Source organism: Vulpes lagopus, chromosome 7 (assembly GCF_018345385.1).
Source record: "Vulpes lagopus strain Blue_001 chromosome 7, ASM1834538v1, whole genome shotgun sequence".
Classification (NCBI taxonomy): domain Eukaryota; kingdom Metazoa; phylum Chordata; class Mammalia; order Carnivora; family Canidae; genus Vulpes; species Vulpes lagopus.
The window spans coordinates 3,034,350-3,062,200 of NC_054830.1; the positions used below are offsets into that span (position 1 = coordinate 3,034,350).

Below are 27,851 nucleotides of genomic sequence, written 5' to 3' on the forward strand. Positions count from 1 at the left end.
CCCAACTGCCCTGGGCGACACTGGGGTCCTGCCCCCCACCCCAGGAGACAGAGCACACCCAGAGGCATGGGGGCCGGTGGTTGTAAACAGTTTTATTGATGGGGAGGGGGTTGGGGGAGGCAAACTCCAGAGAGGGTCCAGGACTCAGCTGGCCACTCAGCTGGCATGCATGGTCAGCTGGAGGTCAAGGGAGAGGTCACAGGGGGACGGGTGGCATGGGACCCTCTGACCACCCTGGGGCCGTATTTACAGTGGGGCCCGCCCGCCTTCCCCGCCCCCCAGACCACCAAGCCCTTTAGACAGCTGCTGCCGATAGGACTTCTGGGCAGGCCCTCCCGGCCCCCTGCCCGAAACCCCTTCTCGTCTCCCCCTCAAACTCCTGACCGGCACCTCGGAGGCCCCCCGGCCTTCTGGAAGCCCCGGCGCCGGCTCAGCCAACGCCCAGGCCGCTGGGGCCACCGCCTCGCACGCAGACAGGTACACTGCACGCTGGCCCGCCGCGACACACACACGCCGGCAGCAGCCCTCGTGGGCACACACGCACACACACCTCCCTCCCCTTCCTGGCCCCTTGCACACGAACACGGCATGCACACACACACACACACCCACACACGCCAGGAGCCTGGGTTGAGGAGGGGCCTGGAGGGGGGGGTGGGGGTGGGGCGGTTGGGTCCGCAGGTGCGGCCCCTCCCGGGCCCCGCCGCCTCCGAGCCCCCGGCTGACACCCCGAGAACGGAGTTGTGCAATTGGATAGAAATCTGCAAAAGAAACGCCAATTGGAAAACACACCCAAATCCACGCGCAGGTCAACCTCGAATCCGGTGCACATTCCTCCCGCCCCCCCGCAACCCCACACCGCCTCAGTGTCCCGCGGCCCCGGGCGGGGCGGGGGGCGCGGGGCGCGGGGGGCGCGCTCGTTGTGCTTCCGTGCGGCCGAGGGGCCCCCCTCGCGGGCGGGGCGGGGGTCTTGAGCACCCACTGGAGCTGGGCCGGCTCTCTCCTGGTTCCCGTGGCTGGCACCGCCGAGGCGGGGCGCCCCGGCCTAGGGCACGGGGGGCGCAGTCCTGTCCGTGCCCCCGTAGGCGAGGAGGTGCGCCAAGTCCGTGGCGGGCCGCGCGTGGCGCCCTCGGGGGCGGTCGCCGGGCCTGCCCTCGCCGCTGTTGAACGTGTGCGTGCGGCGCAGGGCGGCGGGCGGCGGGCCGTGGGGGCCGGGCCTCCGCAGGCTGCCGGTGGGCGGCGGGCTCCAGGGCCGCGGGAGGCCGTCGGCGGCGGCGGCGGCGGCGGCGGCGGCGGCGGGGGCGGGGTCCGAGGGGCCCGTGGGCGCCGACACCACGCGCCGGCGGTCCGGGCTGGCGTGCGGGGTGAGCGGGAAGTCGCCGTGCGAGGCGCGGCCGGGCCGGGCGTAGAGGCGCGCGTCGGGGGCGGGCTCGCCGGGGCCGGCGGGGCCGGCGGGGGGCGCGGGCGGCGGCTCGGGGGCGCGCGCGGGCGCCAGCAGCAGCAGCGACGACGAGGCGGAGGCCGAGAGCAGCGGGTGCCCGTGCTCCCAGGCGCGCGCGCCCAGGCCGTGGGGGTGCGGCGCGGGCAGGCGCTTCTGCGGCAGCGGCGTCTGCTCGGGCGTGGGCAGCAGCCCCGAGTCCAGGTCGTGGGGGCCGCCCTGCAGCAGCGTGGCCTTGGCCCAGCCGTTCTGCATCAGCGGGGCCAGCAGCGCCTCGGGGGCCCCCCCGGCGCCGCCCACGCCGCCCACGCCGCCCACGCCGCGGCCCCCGGGCCCGGCCGCCCGCCGCTCGCCCAGCCGGCTCACGCTCAGCACCGCCTCGCCGCCGCCGTGGGCCAGGATGGCCTCCTTGTCCTTGCGGCGCGCCAGCTCCCGCCGCTCGCGGAGGCCCACGTACCAGCCCACGCTGAAGCCGGACACCACGGCGCCCACCACGAAGGCCGCCACGGACGACGTCACCAGCAGGTTCACCGACACGAGCCCCGCGCGCTCCTCCGCCAGGCTGGCCCGCAGGAGTCCTGGGCGGGGGGGGCGGCGTCAGGGCGCCGCGGGGGGCGGGGCGGGGCGGGGGCCGGAGGGGGAGGGGCAGCCCGGACCCCGCCCGGCTGCCCCCGGTCCTCGCGGAGCGTGTCTGCCCATCTGTCCGCCTCTTGGCCTCTCTCTGTCCCTCCCCTGCCACCCCTCCTGGAAGTGCGACCCCGCCCCTCCAAGGCCCTGACCGAGGCCACCCCCACCCCCCATCTGGGCAGCACTAGGAGACCCTGGTGGTCCCCCCTGCCCCCGCTCACCTGTACAGTCCCCTAAGCCCGCCGTGCTGGCCCCGGACACGTCCTGCTCGAAGGTGCCTCTGACGGGGTGGGAAGGGCGGTCAGCAGAAACCGCCGGCCAAGCCTGATCCTCACCCCCCACCCTGTCCCCCTCCCCCCGCCCCCCGCCCCCGTACCTGGTGCCAGGGCTGAGGAAGATGCAGGAGCCGTCGGGGGCCCACCCGCAGTAGGGGTCCTGACTGCCGATGCAGTTCCTAGGGCAGACAAGTGACCCAGCGGGTGCATCAGCCGCCGGCCCTCACGGGCACCTCTTACCGCCAGCTCCGGGAGGCCCTGTGACAAATCTTTGCACTTAGGGGCTACTTATTCCCCCCACTTCGTAGGTAAGGCTCGGGCCAGTGGGCTTCTGCCCAAGTGGCAGAGCCGGGCTCACTACTGCCATGCTGGGGGGCTCAGGGAAGGATCTCTCCGCCTCATGTCGAGGGCTCACGCTGAGCCTAGGGGCGGGCCAGGACTCTACATCTGATCTGGCCACCCCTTAAAGGCAGGGAGGCAGCTGTCTTCCTGGTCCCCAGCTTTTGCTCCGGCGGCTCTTAAAGATGTCTGGCAGATCTCTTACCTTCCTCTGCCCACAGCCCTCCAGGGCTCTCGCCCCTGAAAGCCCAAGTCTTCCCTATGGCTTACAATACCCTGCTCGACCACCCCCCTCCCCTCCCAGTCCCCCCCCCTTCCCTCTCTTCCCCTTGCTCACTCTGCTGCAGCCAATCGGGCCTCCTTGCTGTTCTTCCAACATACGAGGCCCGATCCTGCCCCAGGGCCTTTGCACAGGTTATATCCCCTGCCCAGCTCATCAGGCTCATCCTTCAATGAGTCAGGACGCTGTTGGGCCCCGGACTTGAACGTGGCTCTCCCGGCTTCCCATGCTCACTTCCCCTTGCTTCCCCTTCACCTCCGCAACCTGCCCCAGGGGGAACTCACTTCATGCACCCTGAGTACTGCTGGCAGCGGGCCACCGGCACGCGGACCACACAGCGGGGGAAGGCTGCCAGCAGGCCACCTGAGGCTGCGTCCAGCTCCAGGCTTAAGAGCCGGCGCCCTGCCTCACCGCCGTCCGACCGTCCACACCTGGGGGCGAGGAGACTGTGAGACTCAAGGGCGGGCCCCATCGCCCTGCCCACCGGGCCCACCTCCCCACCTCTACCCACCCCACCTGTCTGGCCGGTAGGTCTCAAACTCCTCCAGGAAGACACTGGGCCCAGTGGTGCCTGAGGTGCTGGCATTGGGCCAGATGAGGAACTTGAGGACGGTGCCCACCTCGGAACCCAGGAAGACAACGGTGTGGTTGCCCCAGGGGCCAGCGCCCACGTCCACAGCCACTCGCGTCAGCTGGTGCCTGGGGCCAGGGTGGGCAGGGGGTCAGGCTGGTCCCACAGTCCCTGTGGGGCCCTGGGTCATGTAGAGACAACACCCATGCCGGGCAAGGTAGGCATGGGCATGGTGACATGGGGGCACGTCACAGAGAGACAGGCCCCCAAGCTGGGCTCCTGCCTGGGTCTGTCCCCCACCATCCCCATCACGTGCCCCACCGGGGTGCTGCATACCCGGCTGGCTTGAGGGTCTGGCTGCAGCAGGACCGCTCTCCACCTTGCCCTCGTGCCCACCGGGGCCCCGTTCTTCCTCCCCACCCACCGCCCTGGCCTGGGCTCTCCCCACCACCCACCGCCCCACCAGGGCCCCAGCCACGCATGGGGACTGACCGCATTAGAGTCCGCACGATCCAGGGCGCGTGGCCCAGAGAGGGCACCGCTTCGTCCATCAGGGGGTGGGTCTTGACAAAGTTGAGGATCTCATCGGGGAAGGCGCTGGAGGCATTGTACTGCATGCCGGGAGCCGCACAGCACCCAGGCCTGGGTGGGGAGAAGTGCTGGTCAGGCTGCACCTGGACATCCCTACGCAGGGGCTCTGATTTGCCAGCGGACCTGCCCGCAGGGCCTCGGCTTTCTGCATCTGTCTAATGGGCGCGGCTGAAGGGCAGCGACAGATAACCACCTGGCAGTCCCGGCCCTTCGTCCTAGGGGCGGGACCCCACCCAGGCACCCGTTTTGGGATCAAGGGGGCTCTCACCGGGGCCGTGGCACCTGGTCCTCCGGCACGGGTGTCCAGATGGACTCAGGGGACTTCTGCTCACGGAAGCGGCCTTCAAACACAGCAGCCACCTGAGTCATGTCAAAGGCGCAGACAGCCGAGCCGGGGATGCTGGGGGAGTTAGGTGAGAGGCAGCGGTGAGCCTGGTGGAGGGCACTGCCTTGGTCAAGCGTGCTGGAGAGTCTCTGTCCCCGTGAAGCTGTCGGATGTTCAGTCCCCTGGGCCACCCAGCCAATCCAGTCACTCTGCTTCCTCAACAGGGTCCCGACTGGACCACAGGTCACCTCCTCCACGGCCACCTGCATCCCTCCATGGCCACCCATCGTCACTTGCCTGGATGTCCAGTCTCCCGGATGCTATACTCTTGCCCCCTTTCAACCCATCCCCCAGGGAGCTTTCCAAAAATGCAAATCTGATCTTGTCTCTCTTCTGCTCCTCTCCCATGGCTCTCAAAATGTAGTCCAGGCTCCTCCCAGTGGCTCATTCCCTCTCTGCCCTCATATCCTCTGCTCACCCCCTCCTCTTCAACCACAGAGGCCTCCTCCCTACTGTTTAAACATCCCGACCTTACTGCAGCCTCAGGGCCTTTGCACATGCTATTCCTCCAACTTGGAATGCTCTTCCCTTTCCTGCAATCTCATACCCAAGTGTGCCTTGCTCCAATCTCCCCTCCTCCAGGAAGCCCTTCCTGACCCCCTCCTCTAAAGGCAGAGGGGGAGGACATCCCCCATCTGCCCACTTCTGACCAAAGGGCCACGGAGGGTCGATATCTGGCCTTGTCCTACCCCAGCCTGGGGCTGATGCCGCTCAGGAGTCCAACCTTGCCCAGGCCAGGCCCCAGGGAACATATGCTGAATGCAGGACCTCTCCACTCACATCCACCCCGTGCCCGCAGTTTGTGCCCTTTGGGGCCCTCTGACCTGTTGCTGGGGGTGGAGAACACAGCGAGGACCACGGGCCGGCCCCCCAGGCTGACCACACCCGTGACGGCCTGCAGCACGTTAAAGTAGAAGTGGGAGTCCCCAGGCACAGAGCAGTTGAGCCGCGCCTTCAGGAAGGACGTCCACTGCTTCTCCAGCACCCGAGGGGAGCCTCCCAGGTCATTCTTGCACACCCGGGCCACGCGGGACACCACCACCTGGAGCAACAGCAGGCAGATGGGGACCTGAGCCATCACCCAGGCCAGGACAGAGGGGTCCATCCCTGGCTCACTGTGGGACCCCAGACGGGGACCCCATACCCCTCTGAGCATCACATTCCCCAGTGGAAACATGGGGGTGTCAGGTGTAAGTCTCCACGTGCCATGGATCTTACGTATTTACGGATCGCTCACTAGGTACCAGGCACGTAATTCTCAACATCTCCTACATTCCTCCCAAACTCGACAAAGGAGGGGACCTTTGTACAGATGGGGAAACTGAGGACCAGAGAAAGAGAAGTGACTGGCCCAAGGTCACAATAGTAGTAAATGGAAGGCTGCACACTTCACCGTCCAGCTGCCTGGGTGGACTGAGGAATAGGATCGATGAGCAGGATGAAGGGATGGCAGGATGAAGGATGGATGGAATAGTGGATGGTTGCGTGGATGGATGGATGGATGATGAACGAATTTGAAGGAGATAATGATGCATGGATGGATAGAAGGATGTGTGTATGGATGAATGGACAGATGGGAGATGAATGGGTGGGTAGGTGCATGGGTGAGTGGGTTGATGGATGGTTGGACGGTAGGTGGATAAATGGGTGGTTGCATGGAGGAGGAGGAGTGGATGGGCAGATGAAGAAGGACATAAGGATAGATCAATGGATGAGTGGGTGCATGGGTAGATGGATGAGTGGATGGGTAGACAGAAGGTTGAATGGCATGAACAGGGGAGGGGGGATAGATAACTGGATATACCGAAGCGTGAGCAGGAGGTGAATGAGCTAATGAGTAGGACAGAGAGGTGGATGGTTAGATGTATGAATGAATGCACCGGTAGCTGGATAAATAGGTGAACAGGAGATGAAAGGGAGGTAGGGCAGACGAGCAGATGGCTGGCTACCTGGAGGATGGTTGAGTCAATGGGTGGGCAGATGGGTAAATGGAAAGATGGATACATGAACTGATGGAATTATGGGTGGGCTGAAGAACACACAGATGGGTAAATGAGAAGGTGGCTGAGTAGGAGGGTGGGTAGATGGATGGACAGTGGAGGAAGGATGGATAAACGGTTGAGAGACGGTGGGTGGACAGGTCATAGCAAGCACCCGAGGACTGGAACCCCAGAGGTGTTACCTGCCTTCAAACCCATGAACCTCACCCAGGGCTGTGCACACCAAGGCCGCTCCATAATATCTTCCAGCCTCGGAAGCCTGGTCCTGGCTGGAGTGGAGGGTCTTGAGGACCAGAGGTGGAGGGTGGAACCCCTTGCCCCAGGTGGAGATTCAGGGAGCCACCTTTACTCCCCGCTTCCCATGACCAGAGCCTTTCAGCAACATGCCCCACCACCAGGGCCTCTCGGGGGTGGAAGAGATGGGACTTACCTTCTCCAAGTAGTTAAACTCCATCGCGATCTCCCGGAAGAAGAAGTAGATGTGGCTGCCCCACTCCACGGCATGGACAAAGTAGGGCTCTGTAGGAGAGGAGGGGTCAGAACCGAGCCTCTGACATGAGGAATGGAGTTTCTGGGGTGTGAACAGATCAGCTCGGGTGAATTATTTTACAGAGAAGGGGGGACACTGGCCTATCACCCAGGCAAAATAAAATAGACTCAAAGATTTTTTTTGGGGGGGAATGCTGGGTGTCCCAAAAATCACTATCTCTACCCTCCACAAACAGCAACATCCACTATTTTTGTTACCTTCCTCCTTCATGTGTTGAAGAGCTAAGTTCTGCCTACACCCCTCTTGTGGTTCCAGTTCAAGCTTCTAAACCACCCATTTCCAGCAAGTTCTACTTCAGATCCAACTGACATCTTTCCTCTACTTTATCTTCTAAGAGGTCAGTAGGTTCCTAAGATGGGATGGGAGCCCCCTTCCTGTCTCCTCTGGGGGGGGGGGTGGGATTCGATGAATGCCTGCCCCACCTTTGAACCACTTGGAGTCGTGTTTCACGGTTCGCAGAGTGGGCCGGTCCCCCAGGCTGCGGTAGATGACAGCATCGATGGCTAGGAAGTCGGTCACCGTGGCGGTGAAGAGCATCCCTTCTGGATGGGCGTGAGTTGGGGGGAAGCAGGCGAGAAGTTGCGTCAGATCACAGAGGCCAGGGGCAGGGTGGGTCACAACTTGATCTTGTTCCAAGACTGAGCCCAGAGCCCAAGGGAGCTCCCGTCCCTAGGCTGAGCCCGGGCCCCACGTAAGCCCAAGCCCAGGCTGATCTCCAGCTGCCCCAGCTGAGCCCTGACCTTGGCTGAGCGCTGACTGTGGCCAAGATCCTGCGTGTTTCACAGCTGGACAGACAGATGGCCTCCCAGCCACCTTCATGATCACCCAACTCCAAGAATAGAAAATGCCACCACTCGTCAGGGCTGGGGGCCCATCAGACGGCCAGCGCTGGGGGACACTCACCAGAGAAGAGGGCAACGTTGGCATGTTTGGGATCGTACGGGCAACGGGCCATGCCACTGATGTTGTCACCGAGGGGCTGCAGTGTGTCCATCTGGGGTGGGGGGGCGCACAGGGCCTGAGTGACAGCGCTCCTGGCCACACCGGGCAGCCCCCCCCCCCGTCCCAGCACCCTGGACCCTGAGGGATCTTGGCTCCACCTCGGATGCTTGTGTGACTTGGACAACCGCTTAAACTGTCTAGGGCTTAGTTTACTCTTCTGCGAACAGGTCTAAGAGTCAATCCTTGTTAATCCTATAACTGGATTCTAGCTTAAGTAGCTGTGGCTTCCCGGATCTCCTCCGGAAGCCTCCTAGGGGGCTCTGGGGGGCGGGGGCGGAGGAGGGCATATCCAGTAAGGCTTCCCGTAGGAGGTGATGCGGCCAGTCGAGGGCAGGTGAGCCCTGGCCAGGAGGTGGACCTGGGGCAGGCGGGGCGTCCCGGGGGGAGACTCACGCTGTAGTTGGCGCACACGGGGTTGAAGGCGTTGGAACCGCACACGAAGAGCGTGGATTCGTCCCGAAGAAGCAGCACCTTTACAAAATTTCGACACTCGCCCTGGGGTGGGGGTGGGGGAGAGAGAAGCCGTGGTGGGCGTGGCCACGGTGTGGGCGTGGCTAGTGCGGGGGCGGGGCCGGGGCCGGGTGTGGGCGGGGCCAGGACTGGGACCCCCGTCTGGGGGTGTGGGACTTGAGCTTCCGGGACTGACCGGGGCTGTGGGCGTGGCCACGCCTGAGGACCACTTGGGGGGCGTGGCCAGGCTCGGGGCGTGGCCATGGCAACCCGAGGGCTCCGGCCGGGTGTGGGCGTGGCTGGAGGCGTGGCTGGAGGCGTGGCCAGGGCGCACTCACCTCCTGCTTGCCCTTCATGCGACACACGTTGATGTCACTGGGGTTGGAGCGCCAGGTCAGTTTCTGGGAGCAGAGGGAGTGGTGAGGGGAGCGGGATCCCTGGCGCCCGATTCCTGCTCCCCAGCATCGCGTCAGGGCCCCCGCGCAGGAGCCTCCAGGGCTGCCCCCACCCCTCCCACCTGTGCCCCCTCCTCACCCGCTGGTACCGCAGCTCCGTGGTCGTGGGGGGCTCCAGCTCCACCCGGTACAGGTTGTCCCTAGGGCAGAGGCACAGTAAGTGAGGATGGGGGCCTCCATCACCCCCCCGGCCCCTCACTCCCCGTTCTGCAACAGGTCACACGCAGGGGTGAGCAGGGGCCGCAGCTGCGGGCAACTGCAACACCAAACATGCCCTCGCGTGCTTGCTCATGCCGTCGCACGCATCCCCACGCCCGAAAATGACCCACGGGTTCTAGCACACTCCAAAAGCCTTGACAACGCCAGCTCGTGCTTACACACCCCATGGCCTTAGGGGCCTACACCCAACCCCGTGAACTGTCTAATGTCCTGCCATCGGGTGCCATCAGGTGCCCCTCCCACCACCTCCAGTCTCCCCCAGGTTCTTCCCTCTCACCCCCCGCCGCAGAAACTGCCCTGGTCAAGGTCACTGACGACCTCATGCCAAGTCCAGCAGTCACTTCTCTGTTCCCCTCGCCCCCACTGCAGGGTCTGACTGGCTCGTACCCCTTCTCCTGGGAACTCCTCAGGAATCCGGCTTCCCCGCCCCCATCTGGCCCCCTCGGTCTCCCACCCCTCCCCCTGGTGCCCAGGCTGGGTCTCCTCTGGAGTAACCCCGTCTATGCCCACAGTCCTGTCTCCAGCCTGGCCCCACCCTGAGGTCAGCTGACCCTGGAGATCCCCTTGCTGGGGTTCCGGGGCGTCCGTCACTCAGCTTGGCCACGCTGCCCCCAACTGTCCCCTACACCTGCTCCTGCCCCATCGCTCATCTCAGCTGAGGCCACTCTTGGAGGGACAAAGGCCACAACTTGGGAGTCATCTTCAACTTGCTGCCTCTCCTCCTCTCCCACACATCAGCCAATACCATCAGCTCTGCCTTTAATGCCCACCGAGAATTTACCCCCTTCTCGTGCACTCCGGGGCCACCACCACCCTAGTCCACCATGAACAGGGCAGTCGCCTACGCTTTGGCCTCCCTGCTCAGGCCCTCGACCGTCCTTCCCTCAGCAGCCATCAGAGGGCGCCCATGAGCACCTGAGTCTGGTCGGCCCTCTGCCCCCAGCCCTCCGGGGCTCTCCATCACTGGGATAAAAGCCCAAGTCCTCCCTGAGGCCCACAAGGCCCCACACAACCTGCCCTGTCCCTTCCCTGCCCTCCCCGCCTCCCTCTCTCTCCGTCACCCACTCTGCCCCAGCCAATTGGGCATCTTCAATGTTTTTCCAATACACCAGGCCGGATCCTGCCCCAGGACCTTTGCATAGATTGTGCTCTCTGCCCAGATTTCTCCCTCTCCCCCAAGATGTCCCCATGATTGACTCAGGTCTCAACTCAAATGTCACCTTCTCAGAGAATCCCTGGAGCTCCGCATCAGCACCCTTTAGAAACCCAGTGAATTTTGACCAAAGAGCTGTCCCCACCTGCAAACACACCATAGCCGACTCTGGGCTGTAACCACAAGTGGAGCTGAGACGACACCCTTTATAAAGCCCCAAGGACGCCAATTTGTACTCCAGACAAACAACATGGCCCAGCATCCAACCACCCCCAAAATGCCACCACCTGCTCCCCACACCTCACCCTGCACACTCTGCCCGACAATCCCTCATACCTGTCCCCGATGAATAAGGTCCTGTTGACCCGCAGGACTCGCTGGATGTGGAGGTCTTCAGCACCCTCTGCTGGGGTCAGGCGTCCTGGCCCGCTGCCCACGAACACGGGGTAGTGGTTCAGGTCTGGGGGAAGGTTTGGGGAGGGGTGTGATCCAGGGCTGGGGTGAGCCTGGCCTGGTGAGCCCCCCAAGGAAGTGGGCAAGCAGACCCGGCTTTGGGGAGCAAGAACCCTCCCTGGGGTCACCTGCTCCCCCAGGACCCCCACTCACAGTCCCTGGGGGCCACGCTAAGCGGCGGCGGCTCCTCCGGGAAGAGGCCGTTGGCTCCCCCCAGTAGCAGCAGTAGGAGCAGTGGGGCCGGGCGAGGAGGGGGCGCTCGCGGGGTCCGCATGGCGAGGTCCGGGCGACTAGAAGTGACACCTGCGGGGGGGCGGGGGGGGGGGGGGGGGTCGGTGGCTGGCGGTGAGCGGCGCGGCCTGCAGTCCCGCCCTCCGCCGAGAGATGGCGCGCGCGAGCCGCAGCGGCCTGGGCCTTCAAACCCCAGGAACATCCCCGGGGGCAGTAACAAAACATAACGCCAAGCGGGCAGTAATAGTAGCGCCAGCACTTATGGAATCATCAGAAAGTTCTTTTTTTTTTCTTTTTTTTTTTTTTTAGAAAGACCTTTCTGACCACATCGTAGTGAGAGCTCCGGAAACGGGTTCTAACAACAACCACCACCACCACCACCACCACCCCGTAATGACAATATTTAAATGACTTTTAAATTAAATGATTTTAAAGAATCAAAAAGCATCATGAGAATGATACACACAACACTTCGAAACACGTACTTGAATAGTTCAATCTTAAAACATATATTCAAGGATTCTTAGAATTAAAACACAACAATCCTGGGGCGCCTGGGTGACTCAGTGGGTGTTAAGCAAGTGACCCTTGATTTCTGCTCAGGTCGTGGTTTCTGGGGGGGACGGGGGAGGATGATCCAGCCCGGTGTTTGCCTCAGCACTGAGTCTGCTTGTCCCTCTCCCTCTGCTCCTCACCCCGCTTGCTCACGCTCTCTCTCTCTCCCTCTCAAATAAATTAATAATTAAATAAAATCTTAAAAAAAGAAAAAAAAACACAACAATCTTAAAATGAAAGGCTCAAAAAAATGTTTTTTTCAAAGTCTCTCAGAATTTTATAAACTACAATCTGGGAACTGCTATACTTTAGAATCGTAGAATATTCCAGCTGGCGGGGGACCTCAGAGGGACCCCAGCAAGTTTGACTTCCTTCCCCACTCCAGCCTTCCTGGCCTCTGCTGGAATACCTGTGTGACAGGCACCTCACTACCTCTCAAGGGAGCTTTCTTCAAGGGAATCTGGAGAACCTGCCCGGTGGTGTGCGGCGTGGAGGCTTCCTCCGGTTGATGATCGACAGTCAGTGGAAGTGTGAGCAGAACTCACCCTCTGGAACCCAGCCCTCCACAGCCCTGCCAGCAGGGGTGCAGTCTGGTGGTCCTGAGTAAGGAACCTACGGCCTCGTCCTTCCGGGAAGCCCCAGGCAAGGCCTGTGCCTCAGTTTCCCCATGCGCGCAGCAGGGACATCTCCACGCCCTGTCCTGGCCTCAGAGCTCCGAGACTCTGAACCTCTGGAGGTGAAGGTGGTATGAGGACTTTGGCCCTACAGTGCCTGCCTCTGAGGATTCAGAGCCAAAAAACAGGAAAGCCTTGCATGGAGCAGCAGAGCTTCCTCTTCGTGACCCTGGACTTCCTGGATTTGTGACTCAGCAGACGCCCGGATCCTACGTGTTCGTGGGACATGCCTCTGCTTCCTTAAGAGTTTCCTTCCCTGGCTCCTCCCCTGCTCGGCAGCCTTCCATGGCTCCCAGGGACCCCCAGCCCCGGCACAGCAGTCAAGGCCCCCGGGTGGCCTCCAGCCTCCCGCAGCCTGCTCCACCCTCAGGCCCAGCCTCCTCGGCCACAACACCTGCCTGGGTCAGCCAGGCTTCTCAGGTGCTCTGTCCTTCTTTTTTTCAACATTTTTCTTTTTTTTTTTTTTAAGATTTTATTTATTTATTCATGAGAGACACACAGAGAGAGAGAGAGGCAGAGACACAGGCGGAGGGAAAAATAGGCCCCATGCAGGGAGCCTGACGTGGGACTCGATCCCGGGACCCCAGGATCAGGCCCTGGGCTGAAGGCGGCACTAAACCGCGGAGCCACCGGGGCTGCCCCATTTTTCTTTAGTATTTTAAATTTTTAATTTTTGAAAAGATTTTATTTACTTATTTGACAAAGAGAACATGAGCAGGGGGGAGGAGCAGAGGGAGAAGGAGAAGCAGGCTCCCTGCTGAGCAGGGGACCCCGTGTGGGGCTCGATCTCAGGACCCCGGGACCACGACCCAAGAGGGAGGCAGATGCTTAATCCGCTGAGCCTATATTGTGTTAAATATATATAACATAAATTTATCATCCTGACCATTTCCAAGGGCGCAGCTCAGGGTACGAAGCACACTCACCCCGCCGCGCAGCCTCCCCGACCACCATCTCCAGACCCTTCCGTCTCCCCACACGGAGGCCCCGTCCCCAGGAAGCACTGACCCCCGCCCCCTGCCCCACCCCTGGTCCCACCACCTCCTCTCTGTCTCTGTGCACGGGCCTCCTCTGGGGACCTCCTGGGAGTGGGGTCCTGCGGGAGGCGTCCTTCTGGGCCTGGGTCCCCTCCCTGAGCCCGGTGTCCTCGGGGTCTGTTCATGCAGGGGCAGGTGTTGGGGTCCCTTCTTCCCCGAGGCTGGGTTGGGATTCCGGGTGCAGACAGACCGCCTTGTGCTTATCCATCTACCCGTCGATGGAAACGTGGGTTGCTTCCACCTCTTGGCTGTCGTGAATAATGCTGCTATGAACATGGGTTTGTGAACATCTCTTGTCCTTCGATTCTCGGGGGTATAAACCTAGGGTCACGTGCTAATTCTATGTTTAACTTCTTTGAGGAACTGCCAGACTGTTGGCCACAGCGCTGCCCCAATCTCACATTCCCACCAGCAGCCCACGAGGATTCCAATTTCTCCACATCCTTGCTAACATGTTGTTTTCTGTTTTGTTTTTTTTTTTTTGTAGTTGCCATCCTAAGGGCTGTGAGGTGATGCCCTGTGCATTTTATTCCACGTTCTATCAGAATAATATGTAACTTAAGAAACTTCCAGAGATGCCCAGGTGGCTTAGCAGTTAAGAGTCTGCCTTCGGCCCAGATCGTGACCCCAGAGTCCCGGGATCGAGTCCCACATCGGGCTCCCCGCAGGGAGCCTGCTTCTCCCTCTACCTGTGTCTCTGCCTCTCTCTGTCTCTCAGGAATGAATAAATGAAATTTAAAAAAAAAAAAAGAAAAGAAATAAAAGCTTTAAAAAAATTTTAAGTTAATTAATTAAATTAAATTAAAAAGAAAAGAAAAAGAAACTCCCAAACAAAGCTTCCATTCACTGGCCATGCAGCATCATTGCCAGGGGCAGGACCCCAGAGCCAGGCTGCAAGGGTTCAAATCCCGGCTCCGCCACTGATGGGCTGAGTGACCCTGGCCAGGTTGCCGCCCGCCTCTGGGCCTCCATCCCCTCATCTGTAAAATGGGCATGGGCAGTCCCGACCCCACAGGCCCGGGGCGGGTATTAGCACAGCACCCGGCACACCGCAGGCGCTCAGTAAATGCTGATTATTACGATTCCTGTTGTTGCCGTCGGCATAGTAAGTACCAGAAGCTGGCGCTGGGGGGCTTCCAGGAATTACCTCACAGAGCCCCCCCCCACTGGCTCTAGCAGGAGTGGGGTAGCACCAGCCCATTCTGCAGACGTGAGAGCGGAGGGTGTGATTTGGGGGCTGTGGTCCCACCAGAGACGATGCGGCTGCCAGGTGGAACCCAGGCTCTGCTCCTAGGTGTCGAGCACCCTAATGGCCACAATGAGACCAACGACCACCCAGCGCGCCCCCTCGACCCTCGACCCAGGGAGGCTAGCAGTCACCTAACACCCGAGGCCCTGGGTCAGGATGGGACGGGACGGGATGGTGACTAACTTTTCCTCCTGGTTTTCTCAACTTTGTGACAGCAACCGGGGGCTGGGAAGGAGTCCGTTTGCTCCCTCTGTCCACCTGCCCCAGCCCCACAGGTCCACCCAGGGACCCCTGGGACCCAGCCTGGGCTTCTCGAGCCTGGCTCTTCCACCAGCCCCGTCGTCCCCTAGCCAAAGAGTGGGGTGTTTACCCCTCCATCCCCTCCCCTGCCCTGAGGGCTCTGCAGCCCAGCCCCCACCTCCTACCTGGTCTCCGAGCCTCCAGTCCTGCCCCTTCTCTATCCTCCTCCAGGTGGCACAGGCATCTTTCTAGAACGCAAATCTCACCTGTTTTTCCCCTGCTCTAAACTAGGGTCTCTTCCCCTGGGCACTGCTGACATCCAGCGTGACCATTCTCTCGGGGGTGGGGGGCGTCCTGGGTACTGCGGGGTGTTGAGCAGCATCCCTGGCCCCCACCCCTTGCTGCCAGGAGAACCCCCCATGTGACAACCACCGGTTTCCCCAGACATTTGTCCAGTGTCCCCTGCGGGGCAAACCCATCCCCAGGTGAGAACTTCTGCTCTAAACCCTTCCATGGCTCCCCAGCTTCCTCCAAATGAAGTCCCAGCACCTCCTCTCTCCATCCTGTCTCCACCTCTGGACATCTGTGCATGCTGTTCCCTCTGCCTGGCACACCTTCCTCCCGCTCCCAGTAACCTGGTACTTGTTCTTCTCAGACACCTCCTCCAGGAAGCCTTCCCAGATCAGCCCAGATGGGTTTCCTCCAGGTTCCCACGTGTTCCCCCTTAGCGTCCTGATCGCCCCATCTTCTAACTGCCCAGCTGTCTGTCTTCCCCACTGGACTGTGAGCCTCCGGAGAGGGCAGGACAGGGTCTTGGCCACCACTGTGTCCCCAGCACCCTGCGCACAGGGCCCTGCATACAGTGGGAGCTCAAAAAATAATAAAGGTAGTGAACACCAAGTGCTTACTATGTGCCAGGTATTGAAAAAACCTAAATTAATTCATTTAATCCACACAACACACCCGAGAAGTGGGTACTGTTAATATACCCCCAGACAGATGGGGAAACTGAGGCAGCAGAGCTGAAGCTGAAACCTGCTCGGTTAATATTATTTTGATTATAACACGAACAGAACTCCACGTGCTCTTTTTGGGGGGAGTCTGGGCCACTTTGGGGCCAACTCACTGCACCTGGCCTCGGTTTCCCCCCCGACCTGGGGCTCCTGGAGGCCCCAGCACCTCCCCCCGGCCCCCGCCCCCCCAAGACCATCTGCCTCTGCATGAAACTCGAGGCGCCTCTGCCAGCAGCCACCCGGCGCCCGCCTGCCCGGAAGAAGCGCCACCACCTGCCCAAGCACCTGGCCACCGGGAGCCACCACCAGGGCCAGACGGGGCAGCGGGGGGGGAGCCGTGTGGCCAGCAGGTGCACCCCGCGGCGTGGAGGGTATCCAGGCCCCCTCATGTTCGCCTGCCTATGGAAGGGGCGTGCCTCCTCCTGCAGCCCCAGGGACACTCGTCCACACCCACACTCGTCCACGTCCCACGGAGGGACAGTCGTGGAGCAGTAGCGCACCAGCCCCCATCAGGTTGCCTCACGCTGCGGCCGGGCCTCTGCTGCGGCCTCCACCTCTCGGCACCCGAGCCCACTGTGCAGATGAGAAGACCGAGGCGGGGGCAGAAATCCCTCAGGGCCGCTCTGCTTTAGCGCCTCTGCTCCTCGGGGAGCCCCCGGGCCCGACTGCCTTCCTGTCCTCCCCGCTCCGTAGTTACTATAACTTTTTTCGTTTTTAAGATTTTATTTATTCATGAGAGACACACACAGGCACAGAGGCAGAGACACAGGCAGAGGGAGAAGCAGGCTCCATGCAGGGAGCTGATGCGAGACTCGATCCCGGGACCCGGGGTCACGCCCTGGACCAAGGCTCAACTGTTGAGCCACCCCAGTGTCCCCGTAGTTACTATAACTTTGACACAGGTTCCAGTTTCCTTCTGGAAAACCTCTCCCACCCGGCACCTCTTCGGGCCTCTGGCCTCTGACACTTCGGTGTAAACTTTAGGATCAGCTCGTAAGTTCCAAACAGGTAACACATAAAACCTATCGGGACTTTCACCTGAAGGATGCTGGGAATCAAGGTGACCTCGCGACTGGCGGCTGAGGCTCCCCCCGCAGCTGGTGCCCCCTCTGTCACCCCTGCCTCAGGCGCCGCCTGGGAGTCCTGCCCCGCTCCCCCAACACCCTGGCCCCCAGCCCCCAGTCCTTTTTTTTTTTTTTAATTTTTATTTATTTATGATAGTCACACACAGAGAGAGAGAGGCAGAGACATAGGCAGAGGGAGAAGCAGGCTCCATGCACCGGGAGCCCGATGTGGGATTTGATCCCGGGTCTCCAGGATCGCGCCCTGGGCCAAAGGCAGGCGCTAAACCGCTGCGCCACCCAGGGATCCCCCCAGCCCCCAGTCCTGCCGGCTCTGCATTCACCTTTATCCGGAAATCTCACTCCTTGCCAGCGCGGTCCCGGTGAGGCCCCTACGCCTCCTGCCCCTGCCCGGACCCTTGCAGTGTCCCCGCCCCCTCGCCCCGCGCCCTGGTCCAGGCTCCCCGTGGCGGCCACCAGACGGCGCCCGTGAGTCATCAAGTCAGTCCCTGCCCTCCTCTGCCCACAGCCCCAGGGCAAAGCCTCCCCCCTGCCGCCCCCAGACCCTGCAGTTCTGGCCCTAGCCCCCTCCTCCCCATCTCCCACGCCCACGCTGCTCCAGCCACACGGGCCTCCTCCCACAGGGCAGGTGCGCTCCTGCCCCAGGGCCCCCGGGGAAGGATAACCACATCCCTCCTCACCTCAGGTCTCTGCTGCAAAGCCACAGCCCCCTCGGGGGCCTCCACCCTCCCCACACTCTCCGAGGGTCCAATTTAGACCCTTTGCTACTCCGAACCTGGCCCCTCAGACCAGCAGCAGGGGCCTCACCTGCAGCCCTTGGAAATGCAGAGCCCCGGGCCCCACCGAGACCCGCCCAACCTTGCAGGGACTCGTGTGCACAAGCGATCCCTAAGTAAAACAATCACCCACATAGCCTGTTCGGAGCCCGTCTGCCCCCCCTGGACCCCCGGGACAGCGGTCTCGGGTGTGTCTTGGTCAACGACCTGTCCCCACCGCATGTGGCACACCGCTGGTGCTCAGTCAGGGCTTGTAGGTGAACGAACGAAGCGTCAGCATCAGGAGGGGGATCCAGACGGGGTTTCCTCCCTGGTTCCACCTGGCCCGCCCCATCCGCACACGCACGTGTCCACAGGTGTGGGCCCCCCCGCAGTGTCCACAGGCCCCGACATCCACAGCATGTAACACCCTCTGTGTGTTCTCCTGTATCTACAGATGCAGCCCCAGCGCCCCCACGCGCCCCCGCACTGGCAGGCCGTCTGCACGACACACAGTGTGTCAGCCTGAGCGCCCCCCGCCCTGCCCCCGTGAAGCTGCTGCCCGCCACCCCCCGTCCCCACTTGATGGCCTTCTGGCCATCAAACAGTTTCCGAGGGCCTCAACTAACTGTGGGCACCAGGCGGGCCGTTCCCCGGTCTAATCTCGTTGGTGGGTTGGGGAAACTGAGTCCCAGAATGCGGGTTAGACACACAACGCAGTTGGCCGAAGAGCTCCAGGTTAGCGGCGTGGCGTCCGCAATTGCTGGGCCCGGGGTTCAAAGCCTGGCTCTGCCTCCTCTCGGCTGTGAGCCCTCCCACGCTCACCCCAAACCCCACCCCCACCCCATGTGGGCCTTGGTTTCCCCATCTCTAAGCAGCAGGTGACCACAAGCCCAAACCTACGATGTGGCTATGACATGTGGCTATGACAACTAAAGGACACAAGCCAGACCAGCGCCTCCGCCCCCTTGACCTGGGTCGGTCGTTTGCAGTTTCCGGTGGGGGGGGGGGGGCACCTTCAAAAGGGGAAATGCGATTTAAATAATGTGTTTTATTTAACTCCCTAGATCCAAAACAGCGTTATTCCCACAAGCAATCAATGTAAAAACGATCAAGGAGGCATTTCAAGGGCTGGTTTTCCCACTTAATCCTCGGAGCCTGGTAGGTGTTTTACACTAAGGGCGCATCTCGATTTGGGCGGGCCACGCGAGATCCTGCAGCTCCAGGGGGAGGGCTGAGCGACCAGCAGGATCACCGTGGTGTCGCCACTGTCACCACCGCACTCCGTCTGTACATTGGAGGCTCTGGCCACATGCACCTCCAGGATGAACCCGCCCCCGCGGAGGATCCCCCCCATCCCCTCTGCCCAAGCACAGAAGTTCTACTTTCAATCTACCTTAAATCCTTCTTGCTTCCAGAAGCTCCCACCGGCTAAAGGCCTGGGGGCCTGGCACGTCCCACTTGGGCTTTTTGAGAATTGGCGTGGAAGAGCGACGCCACCCTCCCCTCTGGTCCCGCTCCCCTCAAGCACCTCTTGGCCAGTGCAGCCCGCACCAGGCTCAAAGGCCTGCAGTGGCTCCCCAGTGCCCGCCGAAGAGCAGGCGGACTTCGTGTGACACTCGAGGACCCCTCCCACCCCTGGAACGACCTGACCCTTCCCTTGCCCTCCTCCTGTCCTGCCAGGCGTGTGTCGAAGTCCCCAGTGCCACATCTAGGTCTTTCCCGAGGGGGACATCTTCCACCTTCTCAAGGCCCGGCTGCTCCCCGGGAAGCCCCTCAACCACCCAGACAGGGTAACCTCACTTTTGCTGCTCAAAGCCGCACAGCCGACTCCTGCTCGCCATCTCTATCGGCTACGTGTGGGTGTGCCTTCTTCCAGGAAGCCTTCCTTGACTGCCCCTGACACAGCCTCGGTTTCCCTGGGCTCCCCCAGCCCACCACACCTCCTTCAGCTCCACCCAACCCCATCACCCCGGGGACCAACTGTGTACCCCACGTTGGGAGCTACTCATTCACTCATTCCACGAGCAGTTATTGTGTGCCATCTGTGTGCTGGGCACTGTCGCAGGCGTGGGGACACAGCGGCGACCAAGACTGTTGCCAAGCCCTGCCTTTCTTGGGGCCCCTCCATCCACTGGGGAGATGGGAGGGGACACATGTTACCAAATAACGGAACTTGGGGACTTGTGATAACATTGACCAAGTAGAAGTGCATCAGGCGGGGGAGGTAGTGGCATATGGTAAAGGGGCTGCTCAGGTCTGGGCTTGGGGGGACCGCCTGGCGGAGGCCTGGAGGCTGGCACGGGACAGTGGGGAGGATGTGGGGCAGGGTGCTCCACGCGGGCAAAAGCCTGGGGGCTGGAACCGTTACAGCAGGAAGGTCCCAGACCTGGGAGGCTCCCCCTGCACCAGACCAGACACCAAGCCTCAACGTCCTCGCCCGGCACGGAAGGCACCGCGACAGGGCCCGGTACGCGCGTGCGGCCCGGCTGGGCGGCCTTGGGCCAGCCGCTCGCCCTCTCTGGGCCCCTCTGCACCTCGACAGGGGACTCCGGGCCAGGCCAGGAGTCCGCTGCTCCACCCGCCAGGGCCAGGGTGGGGGGCGGGGTGCTTCCAGTTCCAGAGAAGGAGCTCCTGCCCCAGGATTCCAGGGGCCCGGCGTCCCCGGGGGGATCGGGTAACCCAGCCGGGCAGCCGGGCCCCCGCGCCTTCCAGGTCTGGTTACCGGCTCTGCTTACAGCTGCCTCCTCCAGCTGCCTCAGTTCCCCCCGCCCCCGCCCGCCGTGGCTGCCCAGCCGGGCCTTCGGGGCTGTCTAGGAACTTGGCACAGCAGCCAGAGGGAGTCCCTGGGGCCGCGGCCGAGGAGGGGCTGCGGAGAGGGGCCCCTCACCCTCCAGAGGCTGCTGGATGCCGGTTAACTCGTCCCTCGCCAGTCTGGGGTGCAGCAGCGCCTCCTGCTGCCCCCCTCTGTGAATCAGCTCCGAGGCACACAGTAGGCGCTGCCTGAATACCGGCCGGGTGACAGCGCACCGACAGTCCACCCGTAAGGGAGCTGCAAGGGAGCTGTCTATGGGAGACTCTGCTGAGCACCTACTGTGTACCGGCACGGCAGGAGGTTCAGCGCGCCCTGCCGGGGTCCTGCGTGTCAAGGGCTCGGCCCGAGCTGGGCATTCAGGAAACACTCCATTCATGCTGTCTCTCTCGAAGAGGAAGAGGACGGGGCTCAAGAGTTCCTGAGCCGCCTTCCACATCCGCCCACGGGGACTGCAGCTAAGATTTCTCGAAGCCCCTACACCCTGTGGCCCCGACGGCCCCCCAGCAGGAACTCATTTCTTGTCCACGCCAGCCCAGCGAGGTCATGGATGGAAAGACAGGCCCAGAGAAGTGAAGCCACTCGGCCAAGGTCACGCAGCATGGAAGGGCGCAGCCAGGATCCCCGACACCGGGCCCGTTGGCTTATGCCGCCCCTTGCTGCGTGCCCATGGGCACGGGCTGCGGAGCCCAAATGCACGTCGGCGGGCGAGCAGTGGAGACCCCAGAGAGGCCGTCCTGTCCCCGGGCCACTCGGGGTGGGGAGGTGGCGGCGTGGAGAACAGGTGGCAGGGGCAGGACCTCAAGGGGGGGGCCACGGACTGGCCCCCGGGGCTCCAGGCCCAGACGGGGAGGGGGTGGGGGGGCTCCTGGGTAATTAATTTTAATCACTGTTTGGAAATTGGGCCGCCAGGAGGCAAATCGGAAGCAGCAACTTGTAATTAGGAACGGGGAAGGGGGGGCTGGCTTCTCCACGATGATGCGGCGACCATTCTGAGAAAATTAAAGTGTCATTTATACCCAGCGGGTAATTAGAGGGCCGGGAGGGGGCCGCCCAAGGGGGCTGGGGGTGCCCAGGGAATCCAGAGTGGGGCTGGGGACGGGGCGGACACCCACCGGTTCCCAAGTGGGGAAGTCTGGGCAGGCCTGGGGCCGTTGGTGAGCTGGGCCTGCTCCTGGGGGGCAGAGGGCAGGAGAGGCTCGCGCTAGGGGGCTCCCCTCTGGGGAGGACAACCTGGTTCTTGCCCTTGGGGTCCAACAGCATGGCGAGCCCAGCCCTCCTTTCTCGGGATTCTGGGAGCCCTCGTGTCTCCCAGGTGGGCGACCCCTCCACTTGGGATTCCACTAGCCCACCTGCCCCTCCCCCAGAGGCCTTGTGTGGGAGGCCACAGGTATCCCCAAGTGAGACCCCACTGAGAGCTCCTAGGCGGGGAGCAGGCAGGGCTGGGCCGCCTGTTGCTGGGAACAGAAGACCTGGCAAATGAACTCGAAAGACAAAGGCGGGGAGATAGGTCCTGGGGGACAGCCCTGGGGTCAGAGTGGACCACAAGTCCGGGTGAGTCAGGGCTCAGGAATGGCAGAGATGCTGGCAGAGGGACATGGGTCCTGGGGGATGGGGCGTGAGAACTGCACATTAACAGAGAAAAATAGTGGGGGCCCGAGGCCCCTGTCTTCTGACCTCAGAGAATTTGCCGCACCAATCTGTGCCCCATCTCCCCCCGGAGCCTGGGGCTCGGACCCTCAAAGGACAGTGACGGCGAACACCCAGGGGCATCTGTCGTGCTCCAAGCCCTATGCTGTGGGCCTTACACAAAGTACTAGTGGGGTGGGCGGGGCGGGTTCTTCTTAGCCCTTTACAGTTGGGGAAACTGAGGCCCAGAGTGGGTGAGCAACAGGCCCAAGGTTGCACAGCTAGGAAGCGGCCAGGCTTCCAGGCCATACAGTGTAGACCCCACACTCTGGGCCACAGTGGGCCGCACCCCTCAGAGGAAGGGGCCCCGTTTCCCTCCTCCCGCTCTTTAAGTCCCCCACCTCCTCTATCCACCACCTTCGCCCCCCTCCTGCCTCTGCCCGGCTGGCCCCCATCGTGGCTCCCCTGGGCCAGCACGGAGGCCTCCGCCCAGTCGCCCAGCTCTGGCCCTAGTGGCCCGGAGACCGATGCCCCCACAGCAGCCAGAAGAGGGCCCTGAGCGCCCGAGTCAGGTGCCGCCCTCCTCGGCCCCACCCCTCCAGGGTTCAAGCCTTGCTGGCTGGCAGTAGAGCCCAAGTCCTCCCCTGAGGCCCCCAAGGCCTGGCAAAGCCTGCCTCTCCTTCCCCCCTCCCCCCTCCCTCGCTTGCTTGCTTGCTTGCTCACTCGCCCAGCTCAGCCACACAGGCCTCCAATGCACCCAATGCAGCCGGCAGGGTCCTGCCCCAGGCCCTTTGCACCGACCACACCCTCTCCCTGGAATGCTCTTCCTCCAGATCCCTGCCTGACTGGCTGCAGCCCACTTTCCAGGCCTCTGCTCCGATGCGGATGCGCTCCTCAGGGACGCGCTCTTTGACACCACCGGCTAAACAGCCCCGCCCTCCCCGCCTACCTCGTCCACTGTTATTATCTTCAGGAAAACGTGTTAGAGTCGATTTACTTTATTTCCTAGTCAGGATCCATGTGTCCCCCGCCTGACTGTGGGTCCAACAAAGGCCGGGCCGCGTCGGCCTTGGTCATGTCTGGGTACCCAGCACCCAGCACCCAAGAGCATAGGCAGATGCTTATTAAACCATCTCGAGTGAGCGCAGAGACCGCACAGCTCTAAATCAGATCAGGGCCAGAGGCCACAAGTTTCTGGTTTTCAAAGTTAATATTTTCCCTGGAGTAAGCAAAACAATAGGACTAGGCCTGGCGGGTCCCTTGTGTCCTCGTCTTTAAATGTTCAGCCCTAAGGGACAGAGAACAGCATCCACGCTTTACAAATGGGTAAGCCGAGTCTCAAGAGGGGGCATGAGTGCGTGAGTGAATGAGCAAAGACGCTTGACTCAAGCCCAAGTGGGGCTGACCCGAGTGGGCAATGTCTAAGGGCAGTAATTCAGTGAGGGAGACTGTCTCAACCACCCAGGGGCTCTGACTCTTTGGCCTCCCGGAAAGGGAGAAAGTTCTAAAACTATCAAAGTATGTAGCCACCCCTGTGCTGCAAACTCCTACACATCCACCATAGCCCCAGCCTCGATGCCCCTCCTCTGCTCATCTTCTCTGATCCACTGGGCAGAGACCGACATGCCCCAGCCCCATTTGCTCCTTGTGCCTGGGCTCTGACTCCATGGGGCAGAGAGGGCCAGGGTCCGCCGGTTTCCCCTTCTCCGGGCCGGGAAGCCCCTCAAGGGCCAACTAGGCACTGGAGCTGAAGCCTTCTTCTCTGGGATCCCCCCGTCACCCAGCGTGGGACATGGCACACGGGAGCTTCTGTGGGGTGACCGATCTCCCCAGCTGCCCTGGGGCCAGGTCTCCCCCAGGCTCCTCTGAGAACCCATAATCCTCCTCTGGGCTCCTGCAGTTGGGAATTTCTCCCCTAGGTCCGCCCTTGGGAGGCAAGGTGCATCCTGGGAAACGTAGTCCTCACTGGCCTGGGCCTCTCTCCCTGCAGGGCCCTGGGGTGGGCCACCAGGGGAGGGTCGTGGAGGGGGGCTGCTGGGGCCCCGTACCCCACCTAAAAAAGTGGAAGAGGGGTCCCCGGCCTCTCAAGTGCCCCCCACGGCACATCCTAATGCCCATCGCTGTACCTGCGCATCCCCCACGGCCGTGATGACAAGAGAGTACAGCCCGGTCCAGCCCTGTCAGGCCAAGCGCAGAAACCTGGCTGGAGGGGCGGGGGGTGCTTCAACCACAGGGTGTGGGGCAGGGGGCTGGGGCCTAAGTCTGGGGCTGCCCTGAGCCTCGCGTTCCCCCCACTTGTGCTCAGTGAGGCCCCGCTCCCAGTCAGCCCTCATCACTGCCGGGTCCGGGTCTTGGACGAGTCAAGCTGAGAATCCCCAGCCCCTTAAGCAGCTTAGAGTCTCAGAAGCACCGTCTCTTAAATGTTACAGTTCAAAACACCCACAGTAGCTGGGAATTTCAGAGCAACGTGGAGGGGCGCCTGGGCCCCGACAGATACCAGATTTATTTTTCCAGGATTCTGGAAAGATGGCTATCAACCTCACTTGCCTGCCTCCCGGGACAGGCAACTCACCACCACTCCAAGCAGCTCACTGGGCTTCCAGGAGCCCATCTCCCGGTAGCTACCCTTCCCTTGGGGTGCTTAAGGTCTAAATCGTTGCCGTTCCCTCCTCTGCTCTAAAACGCCCTGTGGCTCCTAACTGCTCTTGGGATAAAGCCCAAGCTCAACTTGACATTCTTGGCCGCTCTCCAGCTCTCAGGCCCAATTGCTCATTATCTCCCACCCCGAAAATAGTCCAGCCACTCAGGGCTCCCCCAACACGCCCTGCCGTGGCTATGCTTGCCTCGCCCTCTCCCTCGAATCCCGGGCCCCCTCTTCTCCTGGCAACATCCTTCCCATCCCTCAAGTCCAATTCCAGCTCCCCCTCCTCCAGGCAGCCGTCCCTGATTCCACCTGTCCTAAGGCTTGGCCGAGGCCTGTCTGGACCCCCAGCATCTCCTGACAAAGAGCCAGGCACACAAGACGGGCCACACCCCGGGGTCAGCCAGGGATACCACCTTCCCAGGAGACGGGAGCGCCCGGCATGTCCTTCAGCCTCCAGGGACCCAGCTCACCTGTTCTGCGGGCTGACGTCAGGGTCACCTTTCCAAGGACAGCTTGATTTCTATCTTCCAGGTCCAGCCCCAGGTAACCCGGCAACTCCCACCTCAAGCCCTGGGCAGCCACTGCGGTGGACAAACCCTCCTGCAGCCTGTCTCCAGCACTTTCTTAGCCCGGTGGACAGAGGCGGACAGAAAAATCTAGAGGTGGAGGGGGCCCCTCCCAGGGCAGCAATACCTCTGCTCAGAGACACCTTCTCACCTTAAAGCAGAGGAGGTGACAGGATCCTGAGGACCCGTGGGTGCTCAGCCCCGGCACAAGGAAGACAGGAACTGGCGGGAGAGTGAGGAGGTACAAATCCAGGGCATCCTTGGGTGACCTCTCTTTGCCTCATCTCCCTCTACTCAGGCCCTAAACCCAAAGATCGCCTCCGGGGGAGATGGCAGCCCAGAGAGGGCTAGCCCCCAGCCCCCCCCCCTCCCGGCTGAGGTCACACAGCTGTGCTCCTCCTCTTAGCCCCAGTTTTTCCCTCTACGCCGAAGTTTTTCTTTTAGAGAGGGCTGGGGCACCCGGAGCTCCGGGTCTACATTTCCACGCAGCCCGGAGTGGACAGGGGGTGGGCTCCGGGGTAACCTTCCGGAGGGCTCCTGGGTTTCAGCTGGCAAGGCGGCTCCTTTCCCCCCAGCCCTGTCTGGGAGAAGGAGGGGAGAGGTCTGGCTTCCTTCTCTACCCACTGCGCCAATTTCTTGGGCCTCAGTTTCCACATCTACTCTTGGGAACGGGCCAGTTCAGGGCTGCCACCTCCCCAGCATTCAACGGATCTCCCATAGGCCACAGTGACCTCCCAGCCAACTTCCCCGAGAGCTTGGGGCCCCCTCCCATGTGGGCCCGGACCCTGCCCGGGAGCCCCAGCCATCTCCCCACATCCTGCACTCATTCTAAATAGAGGTTGGGGCAATTGCCCAGATACATCCCCAGATTCAGCCCTAAAGGAAACCAGGGGCGTGTCCTAGGAGGTGGGAAAGAGGCTGGGTGGGGGGAGCCCATGGAGGAGGGGATGCTCCAGCCAGGGGACTCCTTGAGAAGCTGAGGGAAAGCGGAGAAATAGGAAGAAATGCAATTCTGTAAATGGGGTGGGGGGGGTCCCCTCTGCGGGCCACCCTCCCACTTTCCTCCTTAACCCCAAAGCCAGATCCCCAAAGCTTGGAGGCCCCTCCCCAGAACTCCAAGCCTCAGTCGACCTCCAGGCTGCAGGTCAAAGATGACACCCTAGGGGTGGGAGGGGGTGGCGGTGGGGCGAGGTGGGGAGGACGCCAAAGACCTCGGAGGGCCCAACAGGGGCTGAGGGGCTGTGAATCGCCTCCAGCCCCAGGACTCTTACAAATACTCCCAGCTCCAGCATCTACTGGTCCAGGGCAGGGGCAGGGGTGGCTGGGGGGGGGGGGGTCCTACAGCAGCGCCCCCTCTGGGAGGTGCCCTAAACTCGGAGGGCGCCCGCAGGCGGAGAGCAGGGCGGAGAGGGGGGGCACGTGACCCCCGCCCCGGGGACCAATCAGCGCCCGCAGGAGGGGGGCCCCACTAGGCGCCCCCACCTCTCCCGGCGCGCTCGGAGAGAGACGCTTTCTTTGTCCCTTTGTCAGCTCTTGGGGGGCCCCGAACCCCCAGGCCCCCACTGCAGCGAGGGGCTCCGGGCCCGCGGGCTCTCTGCCCCCACCGCGGCCCCTCCCCCGCCGCCCGGGCCCCCGGACTCTCCCGGGCCGGGCGTGCGGCAGGAGAGGGCTCGGGGCGCCCAAGGTGCGGCGGCTGGACGCGGAGCGGGGCGGAGGGGTCGCGCCGGGCCAGGACCACCGCACCGGTCCCGGGTCCGCCTCGACTCGGCGCTCAGGGCTCCGCCCCCCAGCACCCCCCGCGCCCCCGGCCCGCAGGCCCCTGTCGGCCCCGAACCCCCCACCTGGGCCCCAATCCAGCTCCCCAGCGGCGCAGCCGCGAGCCCCGTTATTGTGCCTCCCACGGCCCCCCCGGACAGAGTCTCCACCCGCTGCGGTGCCGACAGAACCCCCATTATAGCTGCACATCCAGGCCCCCAGGCAACAATCCAGCCCCCCCCCACCCCCGGCTGCGGTGCCATTAGACTCCCCATGATGGTGCTTCATTCAGCGCCCCAGGCCCTGCCCCAGCCCCTCCGGAGCGTCGCCACCGGACCCCCATGACGCCGTTCCACACGGCGACCCCCATCCAGCCCCCTCCCCAGCTGCGTCGCTGGCAGATCCTCCCGCGGTGGCCCCCCCCAGAGCCCCGCGCCGGCCACATCCATCCCCCTCCCGGCGGCGGGGCCCTCGGGCCCCCATCCCGGCGCCTGACCCGGCCGCCCCGGCCGACGAGTCGGCCCCCCGGCTGCGTGCCGACAGACACCCCGGGACCGCGCCGCCCCAGCCCCCTCCGCAGACGCCCCGGGGCGCTTACCTCGGAGCCGCCGCGCCGCGAGTGCGCGGGAGGGAGCGCGAGGGCGGGAGGGCGCGGGCGGGGGGGGCCGTGCGCGCACCTGTCCCGGCCCGGCCGGCTCAGCCGGGCATCCCGCGCGGGGAGGGGGCTGGGGGCGCGCGCTCTCCCCGCCCCCGGCCCGCGGCGCTGGCTGGGGGGAGGGGGCTCAGCCCCGGCCCCCGGCGCGCTGGCGTCGGCTCCGGGG

The 27,851-nt window shown here is 62.9% G+C and overlaps 1 protein-coding gene across 2 annotated transcripts; it reads right to left on the reverse strand.

Annotated features, from left to right (window-relative positions):
• Positions 1 to 72: 72 nt before the first annotated feature.
• On the reverse strand, positions 73 to 27,851 carry SEMA6B (semaphorin 6B). Of its 2 annotated transcripts, none has more exons than XM_041764453.1 (17): positions 27,629 to 27,851; positions 10,942 to 11,091; positions 10,672 to 10,795; positions 9,043 to 9,103; positions 8,847 to 8,909; positions 8,452 to 8,553; positions 7,960 to 8,050; positions 7,479 to 7,598; positions 6,937 to 7,025; positions 5,331 to 5,548; positions 4,390 to 4,521; positions 4,023 to 4,172; positions 3,476 to 3,658; positions 3,244 to 3,390; positions 2,442 to 2,519; positions 2,287 to 2,345; positions 73 to 2,016 (listed from the first exon to the last, which is right to left on the reverse strand). In XM_041764453.1, the coding sequence occupies exons 2-17, from the start codon at positions 11,060 to 11,062 to the stop codon at positions 1,046 to 1,048; spliced, it is 2,709 nt and encodes a 902-aa protein (XP_041620387.1). In that variant the 5' UTR covers positions 11,063 to 11,091; positions 27,629 to 27,851; the 3' UTR covers positions 73 to 1,045. The 2 variants fall into 2 exon arrangements, with proteins under 2 accessions (XP_041620387.1, XP_041620386.1); XM_041764452.1 differs by lacking the exon at positions 27,629 to 27,851 and adding an exon at positions 12,120 to 12,385.